The sequence below is a fragment of the Muscardinus avellanarius genome (assembly GCF_963383645.1).
Source record: "Muscardinus avellanarius genome assembly, chromosome: 3".
In the NCBI taxonomy this organism is placed as follows: domain Eukaryota; kingdom Metazoa; phylum Chordata; class Mammalia; order Rodentia; family Gliridae; genus Muscardinus; species Muscardinus avellanarius.
This window is the reverse complement of record NC_137788.1, coordinates 97,328,107-97,354,204: the sequence shown is the minus strand read 5'-3', so window position 1 is coordinate 97,354,204 and position 26,098 is coordinate 97,328,107. Positions and strand designations below refer to the sequence as shown.

The window sequence follows — 26,098 nt, the reverse complement described above, 5'->3', positions numbered from 1 at the left end:
AAAATAAAATAGGGCTAGAGGTATAGCTCAGAAGTATATACCCCTGGGCTTAATCCCCAGTATCTAAAAAAAAAAAAAAAAAGGCAAAATGTGTTAAGTACTAACAGCAAGGCCACAACTAAACCTGGACTTTGAGCTTCTGTGACTAAGGAACAACATTCACTAGTTTTCCTTGTCCAAAGGAGCCCTCTGGAGGGGACTGAAACCTGGCTACTAGACACTGGTGAATAAGGAGATCTGGAGAGAGAGTCCAAAAGACAGAAGAGAGGAGAGGGAGAAGGAGAGGGAGAGGGAGAGGGAGAGGGAGAGGGAGGAGGCAGAAAGGAGGAGGAGGAAGAAGAGGAAGAGGAGAAAAGAGGAAGAGGAGAAACAGGAAGAGGAGGAGGAGGAAAAAGAGGAAGAGGAGGAGGAAGAGGAGGAAAAGGAGGAGGAAGAGGAGGAGGAAGAGGAGGAGGAGGGGGGGCAAGGCAGATTTGTTGGCCACTGCTTGTCTATCTTCCTTCCCCAGGCTTTCTTCTTCCCATGGTAACTTTTGTTTTTTCTTCTCTGTTTTAATCTCTATTTTCTGAAATTTTCTTAAAGCAATTGTTAGTTTCTGGCTCCTAGAATTCTTTCTCTAAGATTGGAGAGGATTTCAGGAATCTACTTCCAACCCGTTCGAAGCTGTTTTATCTCCATTTATCAGGTAAAGTAGTTGTGACACATAAGTTGGACAAGCTCATGTCACATAGTGAGCAGCCTGGGAATCTAGACTCCTCGTCTCTTGTCTGCCTATAAAACTCTTTTTAAAAGTTGAATTTTGGAGACAACAGAGGATCAAGATGGTGGCAGTGGCGGCAGCCAATATTCGGGAGAGGCAGACAGATCCAATCCAATCCAATCCACCTTGAATTTTTGAAGAAATCTCCCTGAAAGTAGACTGCTCCTGCCGCACATGCTTAGGAATCCTGGACAACATACTATGTAAGAAAAATGTCTGGGTCGTGTCAGAGGGAGCCCCGCATAGCTGGGTGACAACGGCGCTCATGGCCGCCATGCATGCTCCTCTGCACAGTGCTGGGGACCGGGTGCACTTGGAGCCCCAGATCCCGCCCTGTGTGATGAAGCTGTAGACCTCTGCCTCCGGAGGGGAAACAAAACTCACTGTTGCTAGGTATTCGGGCTCCCAGCTTTTGCAAAAGACATGCACTGTTTTCTCATACTAATATATAGATTTCTTCCATATATATATATATATATATATATATATATATGGAAGAAAAATGGGAACCTTTGTAGGCGACCTGCCTAAAGTGATGGAGACCGGAGCCTGCTGTGCGGCAAGGCTGGTGCCGGGGCCTTCGAGGCGGGATCAGAACCTGCCTTGAGGTGGGGCTGGTGCCGGTGCCTGCTGCACAGCAAAGGGCCAGCGGGTCCCTACACCCACGTGGTCAGGGAGTACTTGAAACTGCCGCTGCCTCACCCCATCTCTCTGCACATCTCCAGATCCAAGTGACCTCTATTTAAAAACTGGGTGGAAGTGGATCATCTCATCAGAGTCACTCACCTTCTGGTTGTCATTTCAGCAAATGGGAAATAGTGTGGAAAATAAAAGAAGGACTTGCAAGGAAGAGATAAACTAATTGATGTGGAGAAGTAGAAACCCCAATACATTATTGGTGGGATTGCAAATAAATGCAAACACTTTGAAAAACAGCATGGAAGATTCTCAGAAGAATGAAAACGAACTTACCATACGACCCAGCAACACCATCTATGGGGATCTACCCCCCCCCCAAAACGAAAATGAAACTACCAAACCAAGGCACGAGTATCTATGTTCATAAGTGCACAATTCATCATTCCCAAATTATGGAACCAACCAAGATATGTCCATCAACAGATGTGTGGATTACAAAACTATGGGATATGTACACAATGGAATTTTACCCAGCCATAAAGGAGAGCAAAATTATGGCACTTACAGGGAAATGTCACAAAAAATACGAAATCAGATGCTTTCCCTAATATGCGAAAACTAGGGAGAAATGGGTAATGGGAAGAACTCTAGTTGAAGAAGGGGCCCTAGAGAAGAGCAATTAAGGTGACCCATCTGAGGGGATGGGAGGGGGGAAGATGGAATCTCTTCAAAGCACATGATGTGTCCAGCGTGGTGGTGCACGCTTGTAATCCCCGCACTTGGGAGGCGGAGACAGGAGGATCGCGCTGGTTCGAAGCGAAACGCACTGGCTTAAGAGACCCTGTTTCCAAATAAAATATAAAATAGGTCTGGGAGTATAGCCCAGAGGTAGACGGGTTCCATCCCCAGTATCACCAAAAAAACCCCCAAAAAACCAAAACAAAACAAAAAAAACAAAGTACATGAAGCACATGATGTACTTAAACATATCAAAGTCAATCACTAAATCAAGCATGGGATGGAGGGAGGGGGAGGGGATGGGGATTGGATAAGGGCTCATTGGGTGATATGTGCATGTATTTCTCCACAACTTTTTTATTCCATTAAGATGTTTGACTACAATGCACCAATAAAAGTATATTAAAAAGTTGAATTTCTTTTTGTGAATTCAGAATACTTGACAGAAATTTCCATGTTTTCGTTGTTCCCTAACCTTTTTATTAAGCTCATTTGTTAATTTTGTGGGTTTGTTTTTTTTTTTTTTTTTTTTTTTTTGGTGGTACTGGGGTTCCTGGAAGCCCTTCTACCTCCGGGCTACACTCCCAGACCTAGTTTTACATTTTTATTTGGAAACAGGGTCTCCTAAGCCAGCGCACGCGGCTGGCTTCGAACCTGCGCGATCCTTCTGTCTCTGCCTCCCAAGCGCGGGGATTACAAGCGTGCGCCACCACGCCCGGCTAAGCTCATTTGTTAATTTTGGAGGGCATGGTTCTGAAAACTGAACCCAGGAGTACTCTACTACTGTGCTATATCCTCAGCTCTTTTTTATTTTTTGAGAACAGGGTCTCTCCAAGTTGCCTAGGCTGGCCTCAGATTGCAATCCTCCTGCCTTGCCTCCTAAGTGGCTGGATTACAGGTATGTGCCACCACACCTGCCTATACTTATTAAAATTTTATGAAGTATTTCACTTATGCTAAAAATTTTAGGAAATGATACATATGCACCATTTAGAGATCCTTTTTTCTAATGTGTGTGTAGTCCTGGGGATTGAACCCAGACACAGCCTACCTCTGAACTTTTTTTTTTTTTTTTTAATTTTGAAACAGGGTCTCGCTAATTTTCTGAGAGTCTTGCTACTTGTTGAAGCTGCCCTGGAACCTGTGATCTCCTGTCTGAATCTTCCAAGTACTGGGATTCCAGGCGTGTGCCACCATGCCTGGAATTTGGGGATCGTTTCTGATTCTCTGAATTTAATCATAGCTAACATTTTTCAGCTTGTTTGAAACCAAAGCGGATCTGTTCCCAGAGAATGAATTCAAAATCCTCTCGAGATGAACATGAGCTCACACCTGGGAAGTAAGTATTAGTAATACTCACAAAATTGCCTGTCATCGGTCGGGTGCGTACCGTGTGATTGTGTACTAACCACCTACCCAGGATTGTCCAGGTCGTAAGTAGTAGAGCCAGGATTCAAACCCAAGCCTATCTAGCACTCCAGTCATCCACTAATTCATTCAACAAACATTTGAGTGTCAGATGCACACTGTGCTGAAGATACGGTGACAGAGTCAACCTCGACTGTGCCCTCATGAGCTTACTCTTTCAAAACTTTTGTTAGTACTGGGGATCGAGCCCAGGGGCATTCTACCTCTGAGCTCCACTCCCAGCCCTATTTTTATTTATTTATTTGTGGTACTGAGGATTGAACCAGGGGTATCCTGCCTCTGAGCTTCAACCCCAGCCCGATTTTTTATTCTTTATTTTGAAACAGGGTCTCGCTAAGTTGCAGAGGGCCTCACAAGTTGCTGAGGCTGTCCTGGAGCCTGTGATCTTCCTGTCTCAGCCTCCCAAGTGCTGGGATTACAAGTGTGTGCCACCATGCCCATCTTTGGGTTTGCATCTTTTTTTGTGTGTGTGTGTGGTACTGGGGATAGAACCCAGGGGCATTCTGCTTCCCAGCTACACCCCTGCCCTATTTTTTATTCCTTATTTTTGAAACAGTGTCTCACTGAGTTGCAGAGGGCCTCACTAAGTAGCTGAGGCTGTCCACAAACCATGATCCTCCAGTCTCGGCCTCCCGAATGCTGGGATTACAAGCGCGTGCCACCACGCCCGGCCTGGAGTTACTTTTTTTGAGAGAGAAGCCAGACAGCCTTCGTAAGTGCCAAGAAGGGAACCCATCGTATATTACTGAGGTTTATGGGGGCTGAGCCCCAAAGGATAGGTGTGAACGAACCAGCGGGGAACATGAGGGCAGGAGTGGAGAACATGTCAGCCAAAGAAACCTCCTGAAGTGGGAAGGCCCTTGGCAGGGTGAGGAGGATGAGGCTGGAGTTCAAAGGAGGGCGTGGTGGCGGGACAGGACTAGGCTGGTGAGTGAGCTGTGGGCGGGAGGGCCGGCTCTGTCAGGGCTTGTCAGCCGCAGGAGCACCTCAGCCTTGAGAACGATGGGAAACCAAGAAGGTTTAATCAGAGCATTTTGTTGTGTTTTAAAAGATCATTCTAGCTGGGCGTGGTGGCGCACGCTTGTAATCCCAGCATTTGGGAGGCTGAGACCAGAGGATCGCGGTTTGAGGACAGCCTCAGCTACTTAGTGAAGCCCTTTGCAACTCAGTGAGACTCGGTTTCAAAATAAAGAATCAAAAATAGGGCAGGGGGTGTAGCTCGGAGGTTGAATGCCCCTGGGTTCCATCCCCAGACCCGCAAAAAAAAAAAAAAAAAAAAAAAAATTCTACCTTTTATTATTTATTTATTTATTGTGGGTCTGGGGATGGAACCCAGGGGCATTTGACCTCTGAGCTATACCCCCTGCCCTATTTTTTATTCTTTATTTTGAAACAGGGTCTCACTAAGTTACAGAGGACCTCACTAAGTAGCTGAGAATGTCCACGAACCACGATCCTCCTATCTCAGCCTCCCAAGTGCTGAGATTACAAGCGTGCACCACCATGCCTGGCTTTTTCATTCTACCTTTAAGAAGGGAAATGGACGGACCCAAAAAGCCAAAATTGGAACAAAGCAGTCATATAGGAGACTAGTAAAGTAATCCAGGTGGGAGGAGGGTAGTCTGCCCATGGTGGTGGTGATGGGGAGAGTGGGCATTTAAGAATGCCTGTTTCCCCATATGCAAAAAGGGAATAATAGTACCAAATCCACTGAGGACATACGAAACACCGGAAATGGTGCTTGGTTCATACAAACTACTCAGCAAGTGACGGCTGTTAGTAGTCCTGCTGGAAGTGGTGGTCCTGCTCCAGGATTTGGAGAAGGCGCTCAAGCCCAGGCTCTCCCCGCTGTACCACACCGCCATCCCCTGCCCAGTGCTTCATTAGCCGGGGCCCCGACACAGAAGGCAGCTCGCCTGGAGGACAGATCCAGTGTGCTAAACTATCCGCAGAACCAGCTGATGTAAGGGCTGAGCGATGAAGGGAGGCTCTGGCGTCACACTACCTGAAGTGGGACTTTCTGGAGACGCTGCTGCTCACGGGTGTCTGCACCAAAGTAACGCTCAGCAGAGGGACGGTGTGCGGGTGGTTCCCTGAAAGACCTGCCAACAGGCAAGCGCGTGTGACGCCCGCGCGGCTCTCCCCACGCTTGTGGAAACCATTGCTCCCGGCAGTGTCCCCACACACACCATGAGTGAACCACGCCAGCTGAACACAGTGAGCCTGGCAGCCACTCACCAGGGCAGACGCGGGGCCATCCATCCCCCAGCCAGAGTCATAGAGTGCGCGGTCTGGGGGAGCCTGGTCACTACCGAGGCGCTTTCACTTTTCTAGGGTCCCAGCCTCCTTGCTGTGTCAGTTCACTGGTGTTAGGATGAACTCAACTGGGAGTTTTGTGTGTGTGTTTGTTTTATGAATATTCAGGAAAGAAGGCTGGTCCCAAGAGGATGAAAAGTGAGTTAAAATCCCCTTGGAGTCTTTCCTCTTTCTGTTCCAAAGGACACCAGCTGCAAAAGCTTGCGCCCTCCCGGTCACGGCAACAACTCTGTTCTGAAGCTCAGCCATGCTGGGCCCTACAGGACTGCAGAGCGGTGAAAGACGTGTGTGTGTGTGTGTGTGTGTGTGTGAGAGAGAGAGAGAGAGAGAGAGAGAGAGAGAGAGAGAGAGAGAGAGAGAGAGAGAGAGACGACAGACAGACAGACAGACAGACAGGCAGGCGCACTCCACCTCACAGAGCCACTAGTGGACCAGAGCTGACTGGAATGGAGAATGTGCTTGAGGGAGGCCCTTTACCCAAGGACCAATGCGCTTTTGCCTTCCAGGAAAAATCTTAACACCGCCACCCCATTTCTACTCCTACAGGGTTTCTGGAAGCAAACCCTTATGTGACTTTAACAGCACTGAAGAAACAAAATCTAAGGTGAGGACTGAGGGAAAAAAATACAGTTCTAGAATCCTTGATCCTTGTAAGTTTGGTCTTAATGACCGCAGAACTGTGTGTGAGCTTTTAAGTCATTATAGATGGGGTTTCAGAGAACAGCTCTGCTAAAAATGATTTGTGTGCTGCTCAGGACTAACCTAAAAACACATGGCTTTAGGAGCCATATGGTTTGTATTATTCCTAGATTGGTTCCAAAGGAAATATCCTGGAGAAAGTGTTTTATGGGTGTTGCCTCAGCTGCAAGATTCCCCTGGCCCAGGCTCGAGGCCTGGGGTTTGTTTTGGTGACACTGTGGTTGGGGCTGCCAGCAGTTTCCTACTTTCAAGCCGTTACCAGGAATCTCCAGACCACTGTGAGATGTTTCATCCTGGGTGCTCTCTCGGTGGTTATGACCCCAAAATCCCCTTCAAAGTCCCCTAAGAACTTTTCTTTTTTTTTTCTCTGCAGCAGGGAAACAGCCCAACAGGTTGCTGACCTCATCCTCTGACTCATTCTCATCAGTTGTGTGTTGATCTTTTTTCTCTTTCTTTCCCTATTCCATCTCAGGCTGGTTTCCTAGGAAACCAGTCCTCAGAAACAGAAATAAACCGTGTGGAAAAAAGAACGCTTCAAAAATTCCGTCTTGCAATGTTTAGTAACACGAGAACCCAATTATCAGAAACATCAATAAGTTTTATGTAACTAAAATATGTGGACTTTTCCTCTGTAGATTTTAAACTCGACTTTGGATCATGCCCTAAAGACAGCAACCATTTTGAAAAAAACTACTGATCAAATGATTAGAGCTATTGCAGAAGATCTCGCCAAAGCACAGAGATGGAGGAGTCAACTGAAATACTACTAGTTTAACCTAAGGCAACCAAGGGTTTAAAAAACTCATGCCAAAGAAAACCTGATCTGCCCTCAGAAATATTTTACTTATTACGCAATTTAGAAAGATGACTTTCTAGAGAAAACATCAAAACAGTAAGAAATGTGTAACCCGACTACTTAAGTGGAAACAGAAAACAAAAAACAACAGCAAAAAAAAAAACCACCCGGACCTTTCCGTCTTAAAATCAAAAGCAACCAACAAGTATATACATTAAAATGTATCGATGTCCTTCCTACTTATAATGAAAGAAATCAAAACAATAAAATATACTTTTACCATTTAGTCTGGAAGAAATTGAAGTTTGAAAAAACTGTGTTTGTGAAGATGGGAGAAACAGGTTCTCTCTTTCTTTTGGTACTGGGGATTGAACTCAGGGGCATTCTACCTCTGAGATCCACCCCCAGACCCTTAATTTTTTTTTTTTTTTTGAAGCAGGATCTCACTAAGTTGTGGAGGGTCTAAGTTGCTCAGGCTGGCCTTGAACCTGCGATGGTCCTGTCTCAGCTTCCCAAGTACTGGGATTGCTGGTGTGTGCATGTTGCCCAACAGAATAGGTTCTCTCATACACTGATGTAAGAGTAAATCAATGAAGCCTTTCTGGAAGGCAATACCTTAACTCAGTTCAACTTATGATAGAGTTACAGCCTGATAAACCCATGGTAAATAGAAGTAAGTTGAAAATGCATGTAATATACCTAGTTTACCAAACATCATTGCTTAGCAATGCATACAGAGTAGAGTATGGGTATTTTTCCTTGTGACCATGTGGCTGGCTGGGAGCTGTGGCTAATATTGTACCACGTATCACTGAAACGGGGTTTCTTGAGAAGAAACCTGGCGTTTCCTTACTGGGTTCTTGTCTACAGTGAGAGAAGAATGACACTCGCAGACCACAAGAAGGGGAGTAAAAGGGTTATTGGAAGCAGTAGGGAATAGGGAAAAGTGGCCGAACACCCCTAAGGGCTGTCGGAACTTTTGATGTCCAGCAGCTGCCTTCAGGTCACTACCCGAGTGTATCCCGGGCCAAGTGCCTTCAGTTGCAAGCTGTTTTCTCCCAAAGTCCACACGATCTGCCAGAAAGGAATAGGGAAAGTGGCCGAACACCCCTAAGGGCTGTAGGAACTTTTGATGTCCAGCAGAGGCCTTCAGGTCACTACCCGAGTGTAGCCCAGGCCAAGTGCCTTCAATTGCACTCCACTTTTTAAAATTTTTTTTAAACAGTCTCACTAAGTTTTGAAGGGCCTAAGTTGTTGGGGCTGGCTGCAAATCTGTGATCCTCCTGTCTCAGCCTCCCAAGCACGGGGATTATAAATGTGTGACACCACATTGGGCTCACACACACACACACACACACACACACACACACGCACGCACACAAAATTATTGTGGTACTAGGGATTGAACCCAGTAGCATTTTACCTCTGAGCTATGTCCCCAACCCTATTTTATTGTTTTATTTTGAAATTGCAGAAGGCCTAATTCTTCTGAGGCTGTTCTCAACCTGTGATCCTCCTCTCTCATCTTCCCAAGTACTAGAATTACAAGCACATGCCTCCAAGTCTGGCTCCACAAAAATCTTAAGTGATCTTCTAAGAAAAGAAATTGGGAGCCGGGTGTGGTGGCGCATGTTCAGGAGGCTGAGACCGGAGGATTGCAGATCACGGACAGCCTCAGCTATTTAATGAGGCCCTCTGCAACTCAGTGAGACCCTGTTTCAAAATGAAGAATAAAAAAAAAAAGAAGGGCAGGGGGTATAGCTCGGAGGTCAAATGCCCCTGGGTTCCATCTCCAGACTCACACACACACACACACAAAATTTTTTTATTAAAAAAATAAAGAAATTGGGAGTTTGGGGAGAGAAATTTTTTTTAACTTATCCCCTATTTACTGTACTGCATGAGATTCTTACGGTATGTTTATATTACAAATTAATTTGTTTAAAGGTCTCTTTAAGCTGGGCATGGTGGCACATGCTTGTAATTCCAATATTCAGGGGGCTGAGACAGGAGGATTGTGGTTTGAGGACCGCCTCAGCTATTCAGCTTTGCAACTCAGTGAGACCCTGTTTCAAAATAAAAAATAAAAAATACGGCTGAGGGTGTAGCTTGGAGGTAGAATGCCCCTGGGTTCCATCTCCAGTACCACACACACACACACACACACACACACACACACACAAAAGAATACATAAAAAGATAAGACTAATGAAATTTTAGAAAAGATAATTAAAACTGCATGCCAGGGATTTGCAATGTCCCCATAGAGTGCCATGGCAAGTTTTTATTTGCTTCTTTAAAACTGATTTATTACTTCCTCAATGGCAGAGCAGCAGATTACAGGCTCTCCCCTCTCCCGAGGCTCCTAAAGCCACGCACTTCAAACATTCAACAACAGGCTTCCCAACCCCAGAGTTTAGCTCGGCAGCGGAGGGAGTGGGGTATCCCACTTTAGATTTTTGTGCCAAGGCAGCTGCTATTTGTCTAGCTGGCAGGAGAATGGGCTATTTTTAACTCGGAGGCTTGGCAATTAGTTTAGAGTTCGTGGAAGAGATAATCAAAGGCCAGCCGGAACAGCTCTGTGGCTAAATTTACATTTAGGCTGGGGTACTGTAAGAAAGACAGCAAAGGCCTAAGGCAGTATTCTAGGAGAGAAAAGGGAGCTTCAGCTGTATGTATTCTATTAAATAAAAATTTGAGGAAGGTTATTTTACTTATTTACTTATTTTTGTGTGGTATACTGGGATGGAACCCCAGGGTTTCTACCTCCAGGCTGCACTTCCAGACCTATTTTATATTTTATTTGGAAACAGGGCCTCACTAAGTTGCTGAGAGCCTCACTAAGTAGCTGAGGCTGGCTTCGAACCTGCGCAATCCTCCTGTCTCAGCCTCCCAAGTACTGGGATTACAAGCATGTGCCACCACGCCTGCCTTATACACAATTTAAAAAAGTTCATGGATGCTGAGGAGTGTAATATCTGGATCCAGTCCCTTGTCTGCATTCATGAACTTTTAAAAAATAGTGTATATAGCCAGGTGTGGTGGTGCATGCTTGTAATTCTAGTACTTGGGAGGCTAAGACAGGAGGATCCAGGTTCGCCGCCAGCCTCAGCTACTTAGGCCCTCTGCAACTTAGTAAGACCCTGTTTCAAAAACACAGAGCTGGGGGTGTAGCTTGGAGGTAGAATGCCCCTGGGTTCTATCCCTAGTACCACAAAAAAAAAAAAAAAAAAGAAAAAAGAAAAGAAAAGAAAAAGACTATCACTAATGAATATTCATAACCCTTATGGAAACTTGGGTAATTGTTTTTTATATTTAAAAGCAGAGCCTATTGTTAAGTTGGGTCCTGCACTCATGTGACTTTGTGTCACATGACCTCTGCAGGGCAAGGGAGGGGCTGAAACCCCCGCGAGAATTGGGTGTTCCCGTGAGTAAACCCTCCTCTCGCGAGATGCATGCCTTTAAAAGGAGAGCCCGCGTCCTCAAGCTTCGGACAGGCGCGCGGGCCCCACGGTGCCTTGCCCTGATACCCGGGAGAGCCGTGCCATTAAAACTTTACATGCCATGTGTACCGGACCTCTCTCGTGTTTTTCACACTCCGCCGTACTCACTTATTTTTATTTTACTCGCATTTAATTTTTTATTTTACTTATCACCTATCACTGCATTATTAAAACCATGTTTTAAATGTAATCTTCTAGTTCCTTGATCATAATGAGGAATCATTGCAATGCGTCTAATCCATAAAATAAAGACGCAGGCCTTAAGGGATTCTGGAAAGGGGCCAGGCTCTGGTTCTGTAGCCTCGGCTGTCTCCTTCCTCGTGCGGCTCTGTGTGTCAATTCTTTCAGGCCTTTCTTCTTGTTTTGTTCCTAATTGTTTCTGTAATAAATGTGAAAAACCAGTCTGTTAAATAGAACTGGATCCCCAGTGCCTTGAGCCCAGGGGTCGAGCACTGCCTGAGGCCGGCCAGAGGAAGTGGACAGGCAGCTGGCAGCCTCCACTGTGCAGAGGCCTCTTGCCTGGCGCCCCTATGCCAAGGGGAACGCTGGGCTCTGGCTGCTGGAGCTTGCCAGGAGGGACGGAGGATCCAAGATGGCTGCTAGAACGATTTTTATTTTATTTGCAGTACTGGGGATGGAACCCAGGGACATTCTACCTTTGAGCTACACCCTCTGCCCTATTTTTTAGTCTTTTTTAAAATTTTTGAAACAGGGTCTCACTGAGTTGCAGAGTGCCTCACTAAGTAGCTGAGGCTGTCTGTGAACTGTGATCCTCCAGTCTCAGCCTCCGAATGCTGGGATTACAAGCATGTGCTACCATACCTGCAATATATATATATTTGGTGGTACTGGGGTTCCTGGAAGCCTTTCTACCTCTGGGCTACACTCCCAGACCTATATTACATATACATTTTATTATTTGGAAACAGGAAACAGGGTCTCTTAAGCCAGCATGGCTGGCTTCGAACCTGCGCAATCTTCCTGTCTCCAAGCGTGCGCCACCACGCCCGGCCCTGCAAAAGAGTTTACCTTTTAAGAAAAAATTCTAGCCAACCACTAGAAAACTCATCTTTCTAGTCACTCTCCTTTCTAGTGTACTTGTTAAGAATGAAAGGCTGGGTGTGGTAGCCCATGCCTGTAATTCCAGCACTTGGGAGGCCAAGATAGGAGGATCACAGGTTTGAGGCAAGTCTCAGCAACTCAGGGAGACCCCTGTTTCAAAATAGGAAACAGAAAGGGCTGGGGGTGTAGCTTGGAGGTAGAATGCCTCTGGGTTCAATCCCTGGTACCACAAGAAAACAAAACAAACTTTTATTGAGTTAAATAGTTTTCTATATTTAATATACTGAACAATTTTTTGCTAGTAATTTAACCCCAGTAGGAAGAAGACATCGCATGCTCTTTGATTTCAGAAGAAATCTGCTTGCATCTAGATAGAATTTACAAGAGGTACAGAACACCGACAGCAGAACTGAGCTATGGAGGTATCATATCTACATAACAAACCACCAGCACCCAGGTCCTTGGGGCTCAACTCCGAGAATTTTTGTGTCCTTGTGAGCTCCTGCTGTTACCCTCAGGCCAAGGGCCTAGGAATAAGATTAATAATGTTGTTTTTCTTAAATTTGTTTTGTAACATAGTTGAACAATGAGAGCCCACTGTACTTTTTAAATTAAGTGCATTTATTTATTTATTTATTTATTTATTTATTTATTTATTTTGGTGGTACTGGGGTTCCTGGAAGCCCTTCTACCTCGGGGCTACACTCCCAGACCCATTTTATTTTTGGAAACAGGGTCTCTTAAGCCAGTGCGCGGGGCTGGCTTCGAACCTGCGCGATCCTCCTGTCTCCGCCTCCCAAGCGCGGGGATTACAAGCGTGCGCCACCACGCCCGGCTAAAATTAAGTGCATTTAAACAGGAAGCAAAGCCGGGCGTGGTGGCGCACGCTTGTAATCCCAGCATTCGGGAGGCTGAAACAGGAGGATCGGAGTTCATGGCCAGCCTCAGCTACTTAGTGAGGCCCTTCACTCAGTGAGACCCTGTTTCAAAATAAAGAATAAAAAGAATACGGATGGGGGTTTCGCCGTGAGGTAGAATGCCCCTGGGTTCCATCCCCAGCATTGCAAAACAAACAAACAAACAAACAAACAAACAAACAAACAAGTAAAATAAACAGGAAGCAAAACTGTGCTCTGTAGAAAGTGGATGATTTCATTTAGTTGCAGCAACAATCTTTTCCACAAACTGAAAGCCACAAACTGGCGCAGGCTTGTAATCCCAGCATTCGGGAGGCTGCGGCAGGAGGATCGCAGTTTGCGGACAGCTTCCGTTACTTAGTGAGACCCTCCCAACTTAGTGAGACCCTGTTTCAAAAAAATAAACCGGGCGTGATGGAGCATGCTTGTAATCCAGCATTGGGGAGGTTGAGACAGAAGGATTGTGGTTTGCAGATAGCTTCAGTTACTTAGTGAGGCCCTCCCAACTTAGTGAGATTGTTTCAAAAATAAAGAATAAGCCGGGCGTGTTGGCGCACGCTTGTAACCCTCCTGCGCTTGGGAGGCGGAGACAGGAGGATCGCGCAGGTTCGAAGCCAGCCGCGCTGGCTTAAGAGACTCTTTACAAATAAAATATAAAATAGGTCTGGGAGTGTAGCCCGGAGGTAGAAGGGTTCCATCTCTAGTACCACCAAAAAATAAAAAAAAAATAAAAAAAATAAAATAAAAATAAAGAATAAAAAATAGGGTAGGGTGTGTAGCTTGGAGGTAGAATGCCCCTGGGTTCCATCCCCAGTACCGGGAAAAAAAAAAAAAAGTATTTATGAAATACAGAACTCAGAAGGACCTAATAATAAGTGAGACAGAGCGATTACTGGGGTGTTAAGTGCCTGAATGAAAAGACAGGTCGATGTTTGCTGTCATCAGACTGTTTCCTGCAGGGCACTGGATTAAGGTTGCGTGTGTGTGGAATTGAGCATTGACCCAGGGGCATCTGGCCTCGGAGTTATACCCCCTGTTTTATTTTTTATTTGAAATGGAATCTCACTAAGTTGTTGAGGGTCTTGCTAAGTTTCGGAGGCTGGCTTTAAGCCTATGATGCTCCTATCTCAGCCTCCCAAGTCCTGCGATTACAGGCGTGCACCACTGCACTCCATGGGAGAGTTCAAATATTTCTTGCATGTACTAACTAATCCTGGGCAGAATAACCAAAGCATTCAAGAACCCCTAGAAAATGCAGGCACCTGAGGCCGGGCGTGGTGGCGCACGCTTGTAATCCCCGCGCTTGGGAGGCAGAGACAGGAGGATCGCGCAGGTTCGAAGCCAGCCGCTCCTGCTGGCTTAGGAGACCCTGTTTCCAAATAAAAATATAAAAATAGGTCTGGGAGTGTAGCCCGGAGGTAGAAGGGCTTCTAAGAACCCCAGTACCACCAAAAAAAAAAAAAAAAATGTAGGCACCAAAACATTCCTTTTGCTAGAGTACTATTCTTATCACTTTTTTTTTTTTTTGGTAGTACTTGGGACTGAGTCTAGGGACATTTTACCTCTGAGCTACACTCCTAGCCCTATATTTTATTCTTTATTTTGAAACAGGGCCGCGCTAAGTTGCAGAGCCTAAGTAGCTGAGGCTGGCCTCAAACCTGCGATCCTCCTGTCTCAGCCTCCCAAGTACTGGGATCAGAAGTGAGTCACCGTGCCCAGCTCATCATTGATAGCAGAGAGTTGTTTATCAATGCCACGGCTTTCCTCTCCACATCCACATCAAGTTATGTAGATCTCTTTGTGCCTCCGTTTTCTCAGGCCTAAAATGGAGACACTGAACTAGGCATGTGGCACAAACTCATAATCCTAGCACACGGGAGGTGGAGGTGGGAGGAACTCAGGTTTGAGGCCGGCCTCAGCACCTTAACAAGATCCTATTTCAAAATAAGTAATTTTTAAGAGAGGGCACGTGGCATGGTGGCACATACCTATAATCCCTTGGGAGACTGAGACAAGAGGCTCAAGGACAGCCTTGGCAAGTAGCGGGGCTCTCAGCGACCTAATGAGACCCTCCCTGTTTCAAAAAAAAAAAAAAAAAGAAAAAGGGCTGGATGTCGATGTACAGATGTACACGTGGGAGGCAGAATGCACCTGTGTTCAATTCTCAGTACTGCCCCTCCCAAAAAAAAGGAAAAAGAAAAAAACAAAAAAGAAGGGCTGAGGGGTGAAGGCTGCAGCTCGAGGCAGAGGATGCCGAGTTCCATCCCCAGTTCCCCCCCAAAAAAGAGGAATTAGGACACCGCTCAGTAGCGGAGCACTTAATGATAGATCAATGTTTTAAGCACAAATCCTCTGACCAGCTGCATCACCGCTAAGAGTTTACATTACGGAAATACCGGTGTAAGTTTGCAAAAGTGTATACTACTGAAATAACGTGGCATTATTTTTAACGGAAAAACTCGGAATATGAGTGATAAAATTATGGCCCAGAAAATGGCAGAATACTATAAGGGAGGTAAAAGGAGAGATCCGGAATGAAGATGGGGCCTTCATGTAACACAGACACATTGGTGGGCATACCCACATGAAAGCCTTATGCTGAAGGTCTCACGTGTGTGGAGTGTGTGCGTGTGTGCGCGCATATGTGCACAGACTAGGGATTGATCTCTGGACCCTTTTTACTTTTTGTCTTGAAACAAGGTCTCACTAAGTTGCTGGAGGCCTCACTACACTGCTGAGGCTGACCTTGAACCTGTAATTCTCCTTTCTCAGCCTCCCAAGTACTGGGATTACAGGTGTATGCCAGCATATCTTTATATTATCTAACCTTATATGTATATTATACTGTTTTTGAAAAGTCATTATTAATTATTTTGGTGAAAATTTTATGGCACCTTTTTTCTTCTTTATAATTTCAATTTAGAAAACTTTCTTTCCAACTTTCCCCTTTGACCCAGAAAAAACAAACTCACATAATTTTTGTAATTATATATTTATTTTCTCTTTAGAATGCTGATTAATTTTGGTTTTCTAATTCAAACGTATAGGATTTCAAAATTATTTGAAATTATGTTATTTAGAAATATCTAACAAGATAGTATATACTGTGAAATCACTTTGTTAATGATTGAATTATTTTACACATAAAATTTTGAATTTATTGACAGAAAAACTACATTTCTAGGAAACAGTTCCATCATACATACAGATTTACAGTTTTTACTTTTATAGTCTTCCTTTACAGTTATCCTTTTCTCAAACTATACTTGAGCACGAGACAGATATAAGTATCTAAAGAGCAATCAGTATGTACAGAGGTGACTGAAAAAATTACGCTTAACTCTTACATATTCTGTTCCAAAGATTAAAACAAATTGTTTAGAAAGCATTTTAATATTTAACAATAAAGCAGCAGCAATATTTAAATTATTAAAAATGGCAAATCCAACAATATATAAACAACCCCTTAAGAAATGTATTTGAAAAGCCATTATTCCATAAAATATTTACATTGTTTAAATTATATGACAGCAACATTTTCTTGTTCTCATTTAGTTGAACATTATTAATTAAAAAAAAAAACCCTCAAAACAAAACCAACAAAAAGCTACTCATCTTTAATAAAGGAGGCTTTATCCTTGGTTTTATTCAGCATCTTTATATCATCCAACAGCTTTTTGGGTGTTAAAATATGTGTAGAACCTGGCAGGAGAAAAGACAACTTTTCAGGAGCGGTGCAACTCATTTTCCTTGACTTCATGTGTCTTGTCCGTCAACCGTTGACCAAGTGCGGTAGCTTGAGGCATGTGTCTCCTCTGAAATCTGCCTATCCAATATCTTACTCATTCCTTGTGTGCTGAGTAACCCTTCATAAAGACTGCCCACTCCTAGTATTTGTCTGCTTTGTGCTATATATTGGTATAGGAAAGAGCAAAACTGGGAATTTCTCTATCCTTGTAAGAGAACCCAAACAGCTGCGATTCAGTACCAGAAACCCCCAGGCAACGCTGTGGGTCTAGACGTGACTCACCACCTGCACCTCCCTGGGGAGAGTCCTGTAACGCAGTCCACAGCCTTGCCAATGCAAGATCCATGTTCATAAAAACTTGAGACATGTCTGAGGTAAAGTTGTATTTATGTGACAAAAATTATTTCATGACCAGAACAAACAAAATTAGAGGCTATAGTATCTTTTTTCCTGGTACTGGAGATTGAACCTAGGTGCATTCTACCCCCGAGCTACATCCCCAACCCAGGCCCCTTTTTTAGATACAAGGTCTCCCTAGGTAGCTGGGAATCTCACTAAGTACTTGAGGTTGGCCTCAAAACTGCGATCCTCCTCCTGAGCCTTCCAAGTATTTGGATTATAGGTGTGCGCCACCACGCTCAGCCCCACCAGCCCTTTTTTATCATTATTATTATTTTAATTTTGAAATAGATTTCCACTGAAATTACTATGCTGGCCTCAAATCTGTAATTGTGTCATAGTCTACCAAGTCCTGGGATTACAAGTGTGTGTCACTGCACCTGGAAGGATGTAATATTTTAGGTTTTTTCTGTAGTACTGGGGGTGGAACCTGAGAGCCCGCTATCACTGAGCTGCAGCGCCAGCCCTTTTTATTTTGAAATAGGGTCTCACTAATTACAGAGGCTGGCCTTGAATTTATAATTTTTCTGTCTAAGGTTCTCAAGTACTGGGATTACATGTATGTACCACCAGATCTGGCTAGAATGTAGTACTTTAAAAGATTAAACTCAAGCTGGGTGTGGTGGCATATGCTTATAATCCCAGCATTCGGGAGGCTAAAATTGGAGGATCGTGGTTCGAGGACAGCCTCAACTACTTAGTGAGGCCCTCCGCAAATTAGTGAGACCCTGTTTCAAAATAAAGAATAAAAAAATAGGGCAGGGGATGTAGCTCGGAGGTCAAATGCCTCTGGGTTCCATCCCCAGACCCACAAAAATAAATAAATTAAAAAAATAAATAAATAAAAAATAAAAGTTTAAACTTACCTCCCCCAAGTTAGAATATATAAAAATAGTTGTGGTATATGCATATAATTCTAGGAACTCCAGAAACTGAGACAGGAGGATTGCAAGTTTTAGACCAGTCTGGGCAACTTAGTGAGATCCTATCTCAAAATAAAAAATAAGGATTGGGGATAATGGCTCAGTGGTAGAGTGCTTGAATAGTATGTGCAACCCCCCCACCCCCGTATTCAATCCCCAGCATTGTGAAAATCAACTAATTAATTAAAATTAAATACTAGCTGGGCGTGGTGGTGCACGCTTGTAATCCCCACGCTTGGAAGGCTGAGACAGGAGGATTGCACAGGTTTGAAGCCAGCCTCGGCTACTTAGTGAGGCTTTCAGCAACTTAGTGAGACCCTGTTTCCAAATAAAAAATTAAAAAAAGGGTCTGGGAGCATAGCCCGGAGGTAGAAAGCCTCTGGGTTCCACCCCCAGTACCACCAAAAAAGAAAAAAAAAAAGAAAAACCAACAATAAAATTAAATACTAAAAAGATCCAGAGAAAGAATTTCAACAAGTCAGATAAAATACACTGTATTAGTAACATTTTTTTCATTCAATAATTTAGCCTCAGAGCCGGGCGTGGTGGCGCACAGGAGGATCGCGCAGGTTCGAAGCCAGCCACGCGCGCTGGCTTAGGAGACCCTGTTTCCAAATAAAAATGTTAAAATAGGTCTGGGAGTGTAGCCCGGAAGTAGAAGGGCTTCCAGGAACCCCAGTACCACCAAAAAAAAAAAAAAAAAAAAAAAAAAAATTTAGCCTCAAATGTACAACACAAAATACAATTTTACACATATATTTTTGTATTTAGAATTAATTTTTAAAAACAGAAAAAAGGAAAACAAAGTCTTACCAATAATAACTTCACAGGACTTATGTGCCTGAGAAACTTCGTAAGCACAACGCATTTCAGAGTATGTAATTCCTCCAATTACAAAAATAATCAGCTTCGACCCGTTTTTCCGGTCTAGTTCTAAATAATTAGTTCTAGGTTTCTGGCGAGCACTAAAAAGTAAAACAAAAAATGCAAGCATATTAAACCATTTCCAAATCCACAATATTCATGGATTTTTGTGTGTCTGTGTGGTGCTGGGGAAGGAACCCAGAGCTTCACACAGGCTAGGCAAGTGCTCCACTGCTGAGCTCCCCAGCCCCTGTTCACACTTTTTAGAAAACCAAACTTAATCAAATTCAACTGGGCTACCAATCACACTGATTTTAAGAAAATGACCTAACCATGATATGACTAGAGCACCCAAAGCTAGGCAGGACAGCCTCATTTCAAGTTTCATTTTTAACAAATCACTCATTTTTACCTATAATGTAGAACTAACATCCTTCCTTATTTATTTCATAAGAAAAAATAATTTTTTTTGTGTGTGTTACTGGGGGTGGAACCCAGAGTCTTTATTTGGAAACAGGGTCTCACTAAGTTGCCGAGAGCCTCACTAAGTAGCTGAGGCTGGCTTCGAACCTGTGCGATCCTCCTGTCTCAGCCTCCTAAGCGCAGGGATTACAAGCGTGCGCCACCACGCCTGGCTAAATTTCTTTCTTTCTTTCTTTCTTTTTTTAAATTAGGAGAGTGACACTGAAACAGCAAGGGTTTGAAGGCATAAAAGAAAAGGGCACGGGTACCGATTTGGAGTTGATCTGGCCCTGGGATACCCCTTGTGGGAACTGAGCAAAGTATGATGACAGGAAGTTGGGTGTTTGACTCAGGTTTCAATCCTTATTTTGATTATTTTTGTTGCAGTATAATTTTTAAAAAGCAGATTATTTCTCTCTAACCTCAATGACTTAAAAGAATCAAATAAAATTATATATAGAACTAAGCACAGAATGGGGTACGAGACACGCACTGAATAAAGAGCAGCAGTCACATGGCTCCTCCCGACTGTTCTAATGTACTCTGTCGAGCAGGAGTCACTAGCCACATGAGGCGACTTAAATGTCCTATCATTAAAAATAAAATATAATAAAAATTTCAGTTCCTCATTCATACTAATCATATATCAAGCACCCAATAGCTACTGTGGCCACTGACTATTATGCTGGACAATGCAGACAGAGAATATGTCCATCGCTGTAGAAAGTTCTATTGCACAGTCCCATTCAAAACATTTATGTGCACTTATCAATAAACATATTAATTTATAAATTATATATCAATTTATAATTTATATATGATATATAAATTATATGTAAATTTATAAATTATAAACATATTAATTTATAAATTATATAATTTCTCTTTAGGAAAAATATGTATCTGATAGATCATTTAAAAATTTTCTTTCTCTCTTTTTTGGTACTAGGAATTGAATCTAAGGGCACTGTACTTCCAAGCCCACACTCCCAGCCTTTTTATTTTACTTTGAAACAGGATCTTGTTAAGTTGCTGAGGCTGGTCTTGAACCTGTGCCCCTCTTGTCTCAGTCTCTCAAGTACTGGGATTATATGTAGGCTTATACCACCACAACTAGCTAGATGATTATTTTGTTGTTGTTTTTGATGTACTGAGGATCAAACCCAGGGGCATTCTACCTCCAAACTATACCCTACCCCCTTTTATTTTAAAACAAAGTTTCGCTAAGTTGCCAAGGGCCTTGCTAAACTGCTGAGGCTGGCCTTGAACCTGCAATTCAATCCTCCTGTCTCAGCTTCCAAGTATAGGGATTATAGGCATGAGCTACCCATGCCTGGTACTCCAATCGTTTTATTACCCACTTGTTTTATTATCCACTTTGGGAGCCACTGTTCCAGAGGATCTCTAAGGACCTTAGTCTAATATTCTTGATCTAGCCTTTGCCATGTTCGCTAGAAAAATAAGGGAGAAACACAGTAAGTAGTTGGTTTTGAAAGATAAAAACAGGAAGAAGATAAGCATATATGAATTATATTTATGTTCGTTAAGCTGGGTAATAGTGTATAAGGGTATGCATTATAATATTCTTTATATCTCACTGAATGTTTCAAATATTTCATCACAAAATGTTATCAAAAAGGATTAAGTCCTCTGTTTTGTAAAGAAGAAAGAAGTGAGGGACTTCTGTTTTAGTTTAATGAAAATATTTTTATAATAAAGTTTGTTTTCATATTGCTTACCTGAACTCATTTAAAATAGTTTATAGTTAAGGAAAAACTACCTCTTACATAGTCAGGTTTCAAAGAGAATTGCCAAATATAGGAGTACCTCTGTACGTACCACTTTTTATTTTTTTTTGGTGGTACTGGGGATGGAACCCAGAGGCCTCCTACCTCCTGGCTACACTCCCAAATCTATTTTCTATTTTATTTGGAAACAGGGTCTCGCTAAGTTGCCTAGAGCCTCACTAAGTAGTTGAGGCTGGCTTCGAACCTGTGCGATCCTCCTGTCTCAGCCTCCCAAGTGCAGGAATTACAAGCGTGCGCCACCACGCCCAGCCCCACTTTCACTTTTTATTAGCCCATAGTATCACACTGCAAATTTCACTTTAATATATAGGCTTTACCTTACAGCTCCAGAGCCGTTCCATACTGCTGGACACTGGGAACAATATGGCCATTCTTTTGAATCTAATCTATTGTCAATGGCATCCTAGGGAAGAAGAGAGTTAATACCATTAAAAAAAAAAGTTATAGGAAAGAAGGCAGAATAGAGGAAGACAGCATGTTCCAGGCCCTCTGAGACTCAGAGTTCAACCAGCAGGAAGACTGCTTCTTGGCAAGGGAAGAAAAGTGGCCCAAGCTCAACGGAACAACAGTTGAAATGTGGTGGAACAGGACACATCACAGAGAACAGAGGCCTTAAAAGAGCTCCAGTGACCCGCCTGGAGAGAGGAGTGAGGCCCCATCTTGCCAAGCCCACGTGGGGCTGGTGGCTGTCAGGACCCAGGGCTCTCAGCGATCAACTCCAGCAAAGCAGCAGCAGAATCTTGTTGAGCCAGTGACTAAAGACCATCATCAAAAACAGCTGCACTCTTCTTTCCATGCTCAACAAAGACCCAACTCCCCAGAAGGCCCAGCTAGATCACACAGTAAAATCCTATGGCTGCAGCTGAACTCGTTTCTGCCTGCAGGGACCTGAACGGTGCTCAAGACTCTGTTAACAAATCGTCTCACTGGGAGACCGCCCTGCACGGGCACGGGAAGCTACGTGGCAATGAACAGACTTGCAGAGTCTGAGTTTGCAAGTCACCCTTGTAGAGGTGTGTGTGTGGGGAGCTACAGGTGGACACAGCAGAAACATGAATTGGCATACAGCCCCTAGGGACACCCTGGCAGAAGGGATGGAGAGCTGGCAGTTTGCCACTCCCTTGCAGGGTCTCCAGAAATCACTACAGGACAGCCAGCCGTGGTGTCTGTGGGGTGAATAACTCAGCCTATTTAGTTGCAGGCTCCGAAAGCTATAAACTTGCAACCAGCTCTGTTGGGCACTAGAAGCACCAAGACCAGGGGCCAACGAGGTCTCACATGATCACAGCTGTCCAGAGCAACAGCGATTTCCCTAGTGATAAATAACTGAGCTACCTAGGCCCCAGGCTCCGAACAGTACCATCTTTCCCTGCCAGAGCTTGAGCCCTAAAAGGCCAGGGGCCGGTAGGCATCCACATGATCACAGCTACAGGCTGGGAACTCAATACTCTCCCCTCCAGCAGTTTGTGTCTGGCATACATGTGTGCCAGTGGTTGACAGCTCCACGTGATATAACCAGTAGATCAGGGGAGATGTCCCTGGACCATCAAAGCTCAGAGAGCCAGTCCACAAGCTCAGATGACAGTAATCACTGGCCATGCTGGGCTTAGGTCCAGTGGCCACAGAGGCCAGAGGTCGACACTGCTGACTTTCACAGGTTCTATCTGTGGGACATTAAATTCCAACCAGCAGGCTGTAGGCTCTGAACAGAACATTACAGTCTCTGGCCTGAGAGGGTTTGGGCCTGGAGAGCATGGTGGCCTGAAGCCAATCAGAGACTCACATTTGTCTGTACTAAGAACTATATCTTTTCTTTCCTTTCTTTCTTTCTTTCTTTCTTTCTTTCTTTCTTTCTTTCTTTCTTTCTTTCTTTCTTTCTTTTTTGCAGTACTGAGATTGAACCAGAGACATTCTACCTTTGAGCTAAATCCCCAGCTATATTTTCCTTCCTTTTTTTTTCTTTCTTTCTCTCTTCCTTTTCCTTCCTTCCTTCCTTCCTTCCTTCCTTCCTTCCTTCCTTCACTGAGGATTGAACCCAGAGGCATTCTACCTCTGAGCTAAACCTACAGCCTAATTTTATTTCTTATTCAGAAATAGGGTCTCACTAAGTTGTGAAGGGCCTTGCTAAGTCGTCGAGGCTGGCTTCAAACCTGCGATCCTCCTGCCTCAACCTCCCAAGTACTGGGATTACAAGCATGTAACACCATGCCCGGCCTTTAAAAACTATATCTTGTTAAAGAGGATCTGGGGGCAAACTCAAAAGTTAGATTATATTATACAGATTTGTAGAGGCAAATACATACCCCTGGCATAGATCTTATTATAAAGGGATATCAGATAGACACAGGACTCACATACAAAAGGGAAGGAGATGCCAAGACAACAGAAATACAAACCTGAGAACTCTGAAAACATGAGCATGAAGAAGGGAGTGGAGCCAAGCGTGGTGGCTCACACTTGTAATCTCAGTATTTGGGAGGCCGAGACAGGAGGATTGCAGGTTTGCAGCCAGCCTCAGCTACTTAGTGAGGCTCTCTGCAACTTAATGAGACCCTTTTTCTAACTAAAGAATAAAAAAAATAGGGTTGGGGGCATAGCTCAGAGGTAGAATGCCCCTGGGTTCAATCCTCCCCCCCCCAAAAAAAAGAAGAGAGTGGAAACAACTCACAAAACTCAACAACAAAGAAGAACACCAATACTGACCTGCAGGTAGAATGCCCCTGAGTTCAATCCCCAGGACTGAAAAAAATATAACTCAGGACAAAAATCACATGATCATCTTAATAGATACTGAAAAAGCATTTGACAAAATCCAACACCATTTTATGTTAAAAAAAAAAAACACTGCAGAAAATTGGAATGGAAGGAACTTATCTCAACATCATTAAGGCAATATACAAAGCTAACATCATATTGAATGGAGAAAAACTGTAAGAATTTCCTTTAAAATCAGGAATAAGACAAGGATGCCCACTATCACCACTTCTTTTCGATGCAGTCTTTGAGACTAAATCAAATAGGAAAAGAGTTACAATTAATTTACAGGTGACATGGTCTTATATTTAGAAGACCCAAAATACTCAACCAGAAGACTACTAAAGCTGATTAACAAATTTAGCAATGTAGCAGGATACAAAATCAATCTAAAAAAAGTTTAGTAGCTTTTCTATATGCCAACCATGAATCCACTGAGAAAGAAATACAGAAAATAATTCCATCCACAATAATCTCAAAACAAATAAAAAATTGCCTAGAAATATAAACCTAACCAAGGAGGCAAAAGACCTCTACAATGGAAATTATAAAACACTAAAGAAAGAAACTGAAAAAGATCTTAGAAGATGGAAAGATCTTCCTTGCTCCTGGATAGACAGAATAAATATTATCAAAATGGCCATTCTACCAAGAGTGATCTACAGAGTCAATGCAATCCCTATCATAATAGCAATGTCATTCTTCACAGACCTAGAAAAATCAGTGCTAAATTTTATATAAAGAAATAAAAAGACCCAGAATAGCCAAAGCAATTCGCAGAAACAAAAAGCATATAGAAGGCATCATAACTCCTGACTTCAAATAATACCACAGAGCTATAGTAATAAAAACAGCACATTATTGGCACAAAAACAGACATATAGACCAATGGAACAGAAGATACAGAAACAAATCCATATACTTATAACCAACTAATTTTCAACAAAGGGGCCAAACAATATGTTGGAGAAAAGACAGTGTTTTCAACAAATAGTGTTGGGAAAAATTGGTTATCCAGCTGTAGAAAAACTAGATCCTTACCTCTCACCTTGCACAGGAGTCAATTCGAGATGAATCAAAGACCTGGAAATTAGACCAGAGACTTTGAAGCTACTAGAGGAGGGCAGAGGTCCAATTCTCCAGTATACAGACACAGGCAGAAACTTCCTTAAAACTCGATCTCCATAGGTCAGGAAATTAAAATAAGAACTAACAGATCAGATGGCATTAATCTCAAGTTTCTGCTCATCAAAGGAAACCATCAAGAGTCTAAAGAGAAAGTTCAGAACGGGAGATCTTTGCAGGTTATCCCTCTGATAGAGGGCTAATATCTAGAATATACAAAGAACTTAAAAAATTTTACAGTACACCAAATAACCCAGTTGAGAAATGGGCAATGAACTAAACAGACACTTCACAAAAGAAGATACAAATGGCCAATAAATATATTTTTTAAATGTTCAACATTATTAATACTCCGGGAGATGCAAATCAAAATTACACTGAGATTCCATCTAACTCCAATCCAAATGTCAATCACCAAGAAGACAAAAAGCAATAAATGCTGGCAAGAATGTGGGGAAATTGGAACTCTACTATACTGTTGGTGGGATTGCAAATTAGTTCAGCCACTATGGAGATTAGTGTGGAGAGTCCTCAGAAAATTAAGGCTGGATCCACCATAAAATCCAGTTGTACTACTCCTGGATATCTTTCCAGAGGGTCTGAAATCAGAGAACTACAGTAATATGGGTTATCTACAAAATCAAATTCTACTCAGTAATAAAGAACAACAAAATTATATCACTTGCTGGAAAATGAAAGGAGAACATTGTATTAAGTGTGAGGAGCCAGTCATAGAAAGTGAAAGGTCTTGTTTTCTCTAATATGGCAAGTTAGGGAGTAACTGGGATACCAGAGGAACTCCCAATAATGGAGAAAAAACCCATGGAGCCAGGGAGGAGAAAGAGTGAGGATCATTGAAGGAATTACTACCAGTGGCTTTATGTACATATGTGGAAATACCAATGACAATCTCAGTATGGGGAAGAGAGCATGGGATGGGAGCAGGGGGAAAGCCTACCAAGCTCTGTGTGTAGGTATATCACCATCAACATGATTTACATTATGTGAGATTACAACGTATCAATAAAAGTGTGTGTGTGTGTGGTATTAGGGATAGAACCCAGGGGCCTTTTACTTCTGGGCTATACTCCCAGACCCATTTTATATTTTATTTGGAAACAGGGTCTCATTAAGTTGCTGAGAGCCTAAGCAGCTGA

The 26,098-nt window shown here is 43.2% G+C and overlaps 2 protein-coding genes across 2 annotated transcripts in view; one reads left to right on the top strand and one right to left on the bottom strand.

Moving 5' to 3' along the window:
- The window catches only part of AKNAD1 (AKNA domain containing 1), a gene marked incomplete at both ends in the record, with an annotated part of 42,242 nt that extends 34,892 nt beyond the window's left edge, over positions 1-7,350 (top strand). The window contains 5 exons of the mRNA XM_080691485.1: positions 3,395-3,476; positions 5,378-5,528; positions 5,577-5,685; positions 6,388-6,485; positions 7,216-7,350. Of these exons, the coding sequence (XP_080547611.1) occupies positions 3,395-3,476; positions 5,378-5,528; positions 5,577-5,685; positions 6,388-6,485; positions 7,216-7,350 (575 nt within the window). The remainder of the gene's footprint in view (positions 1-3,394; positions 3,477-5,377; positions 5,529-5,576; positions 5,686-6,387; positions 6,486-7,215) is intronic.
- Positions 7,351-16,465: 9,115 nt separating this feature from the next.
- The window catches only part of STXBP3 (syntaxin binding protein 3), a gene marked incomplete at both ends in the record, with an annotated part of 72,326 nt that continues 62,693 nt past the window's right edge, over positions 16,466-26,098 (bottom strand). The window contains 3 exons of the mRNA XM_080693267.1: positions 16,466-16,560; positions 18,742-18,893; positions 21,380-21,465. Coding sequence (XP_080549393.1) covers positions 16,466-16,560; positions 18,742-18,893; positions 21,380-21,465 — 333 coding nt within the window. The remainder of the gene's footprint in view (positions 16,561-18,741; positions 18,894-21,379; positions 21,466-26,098) is intronic.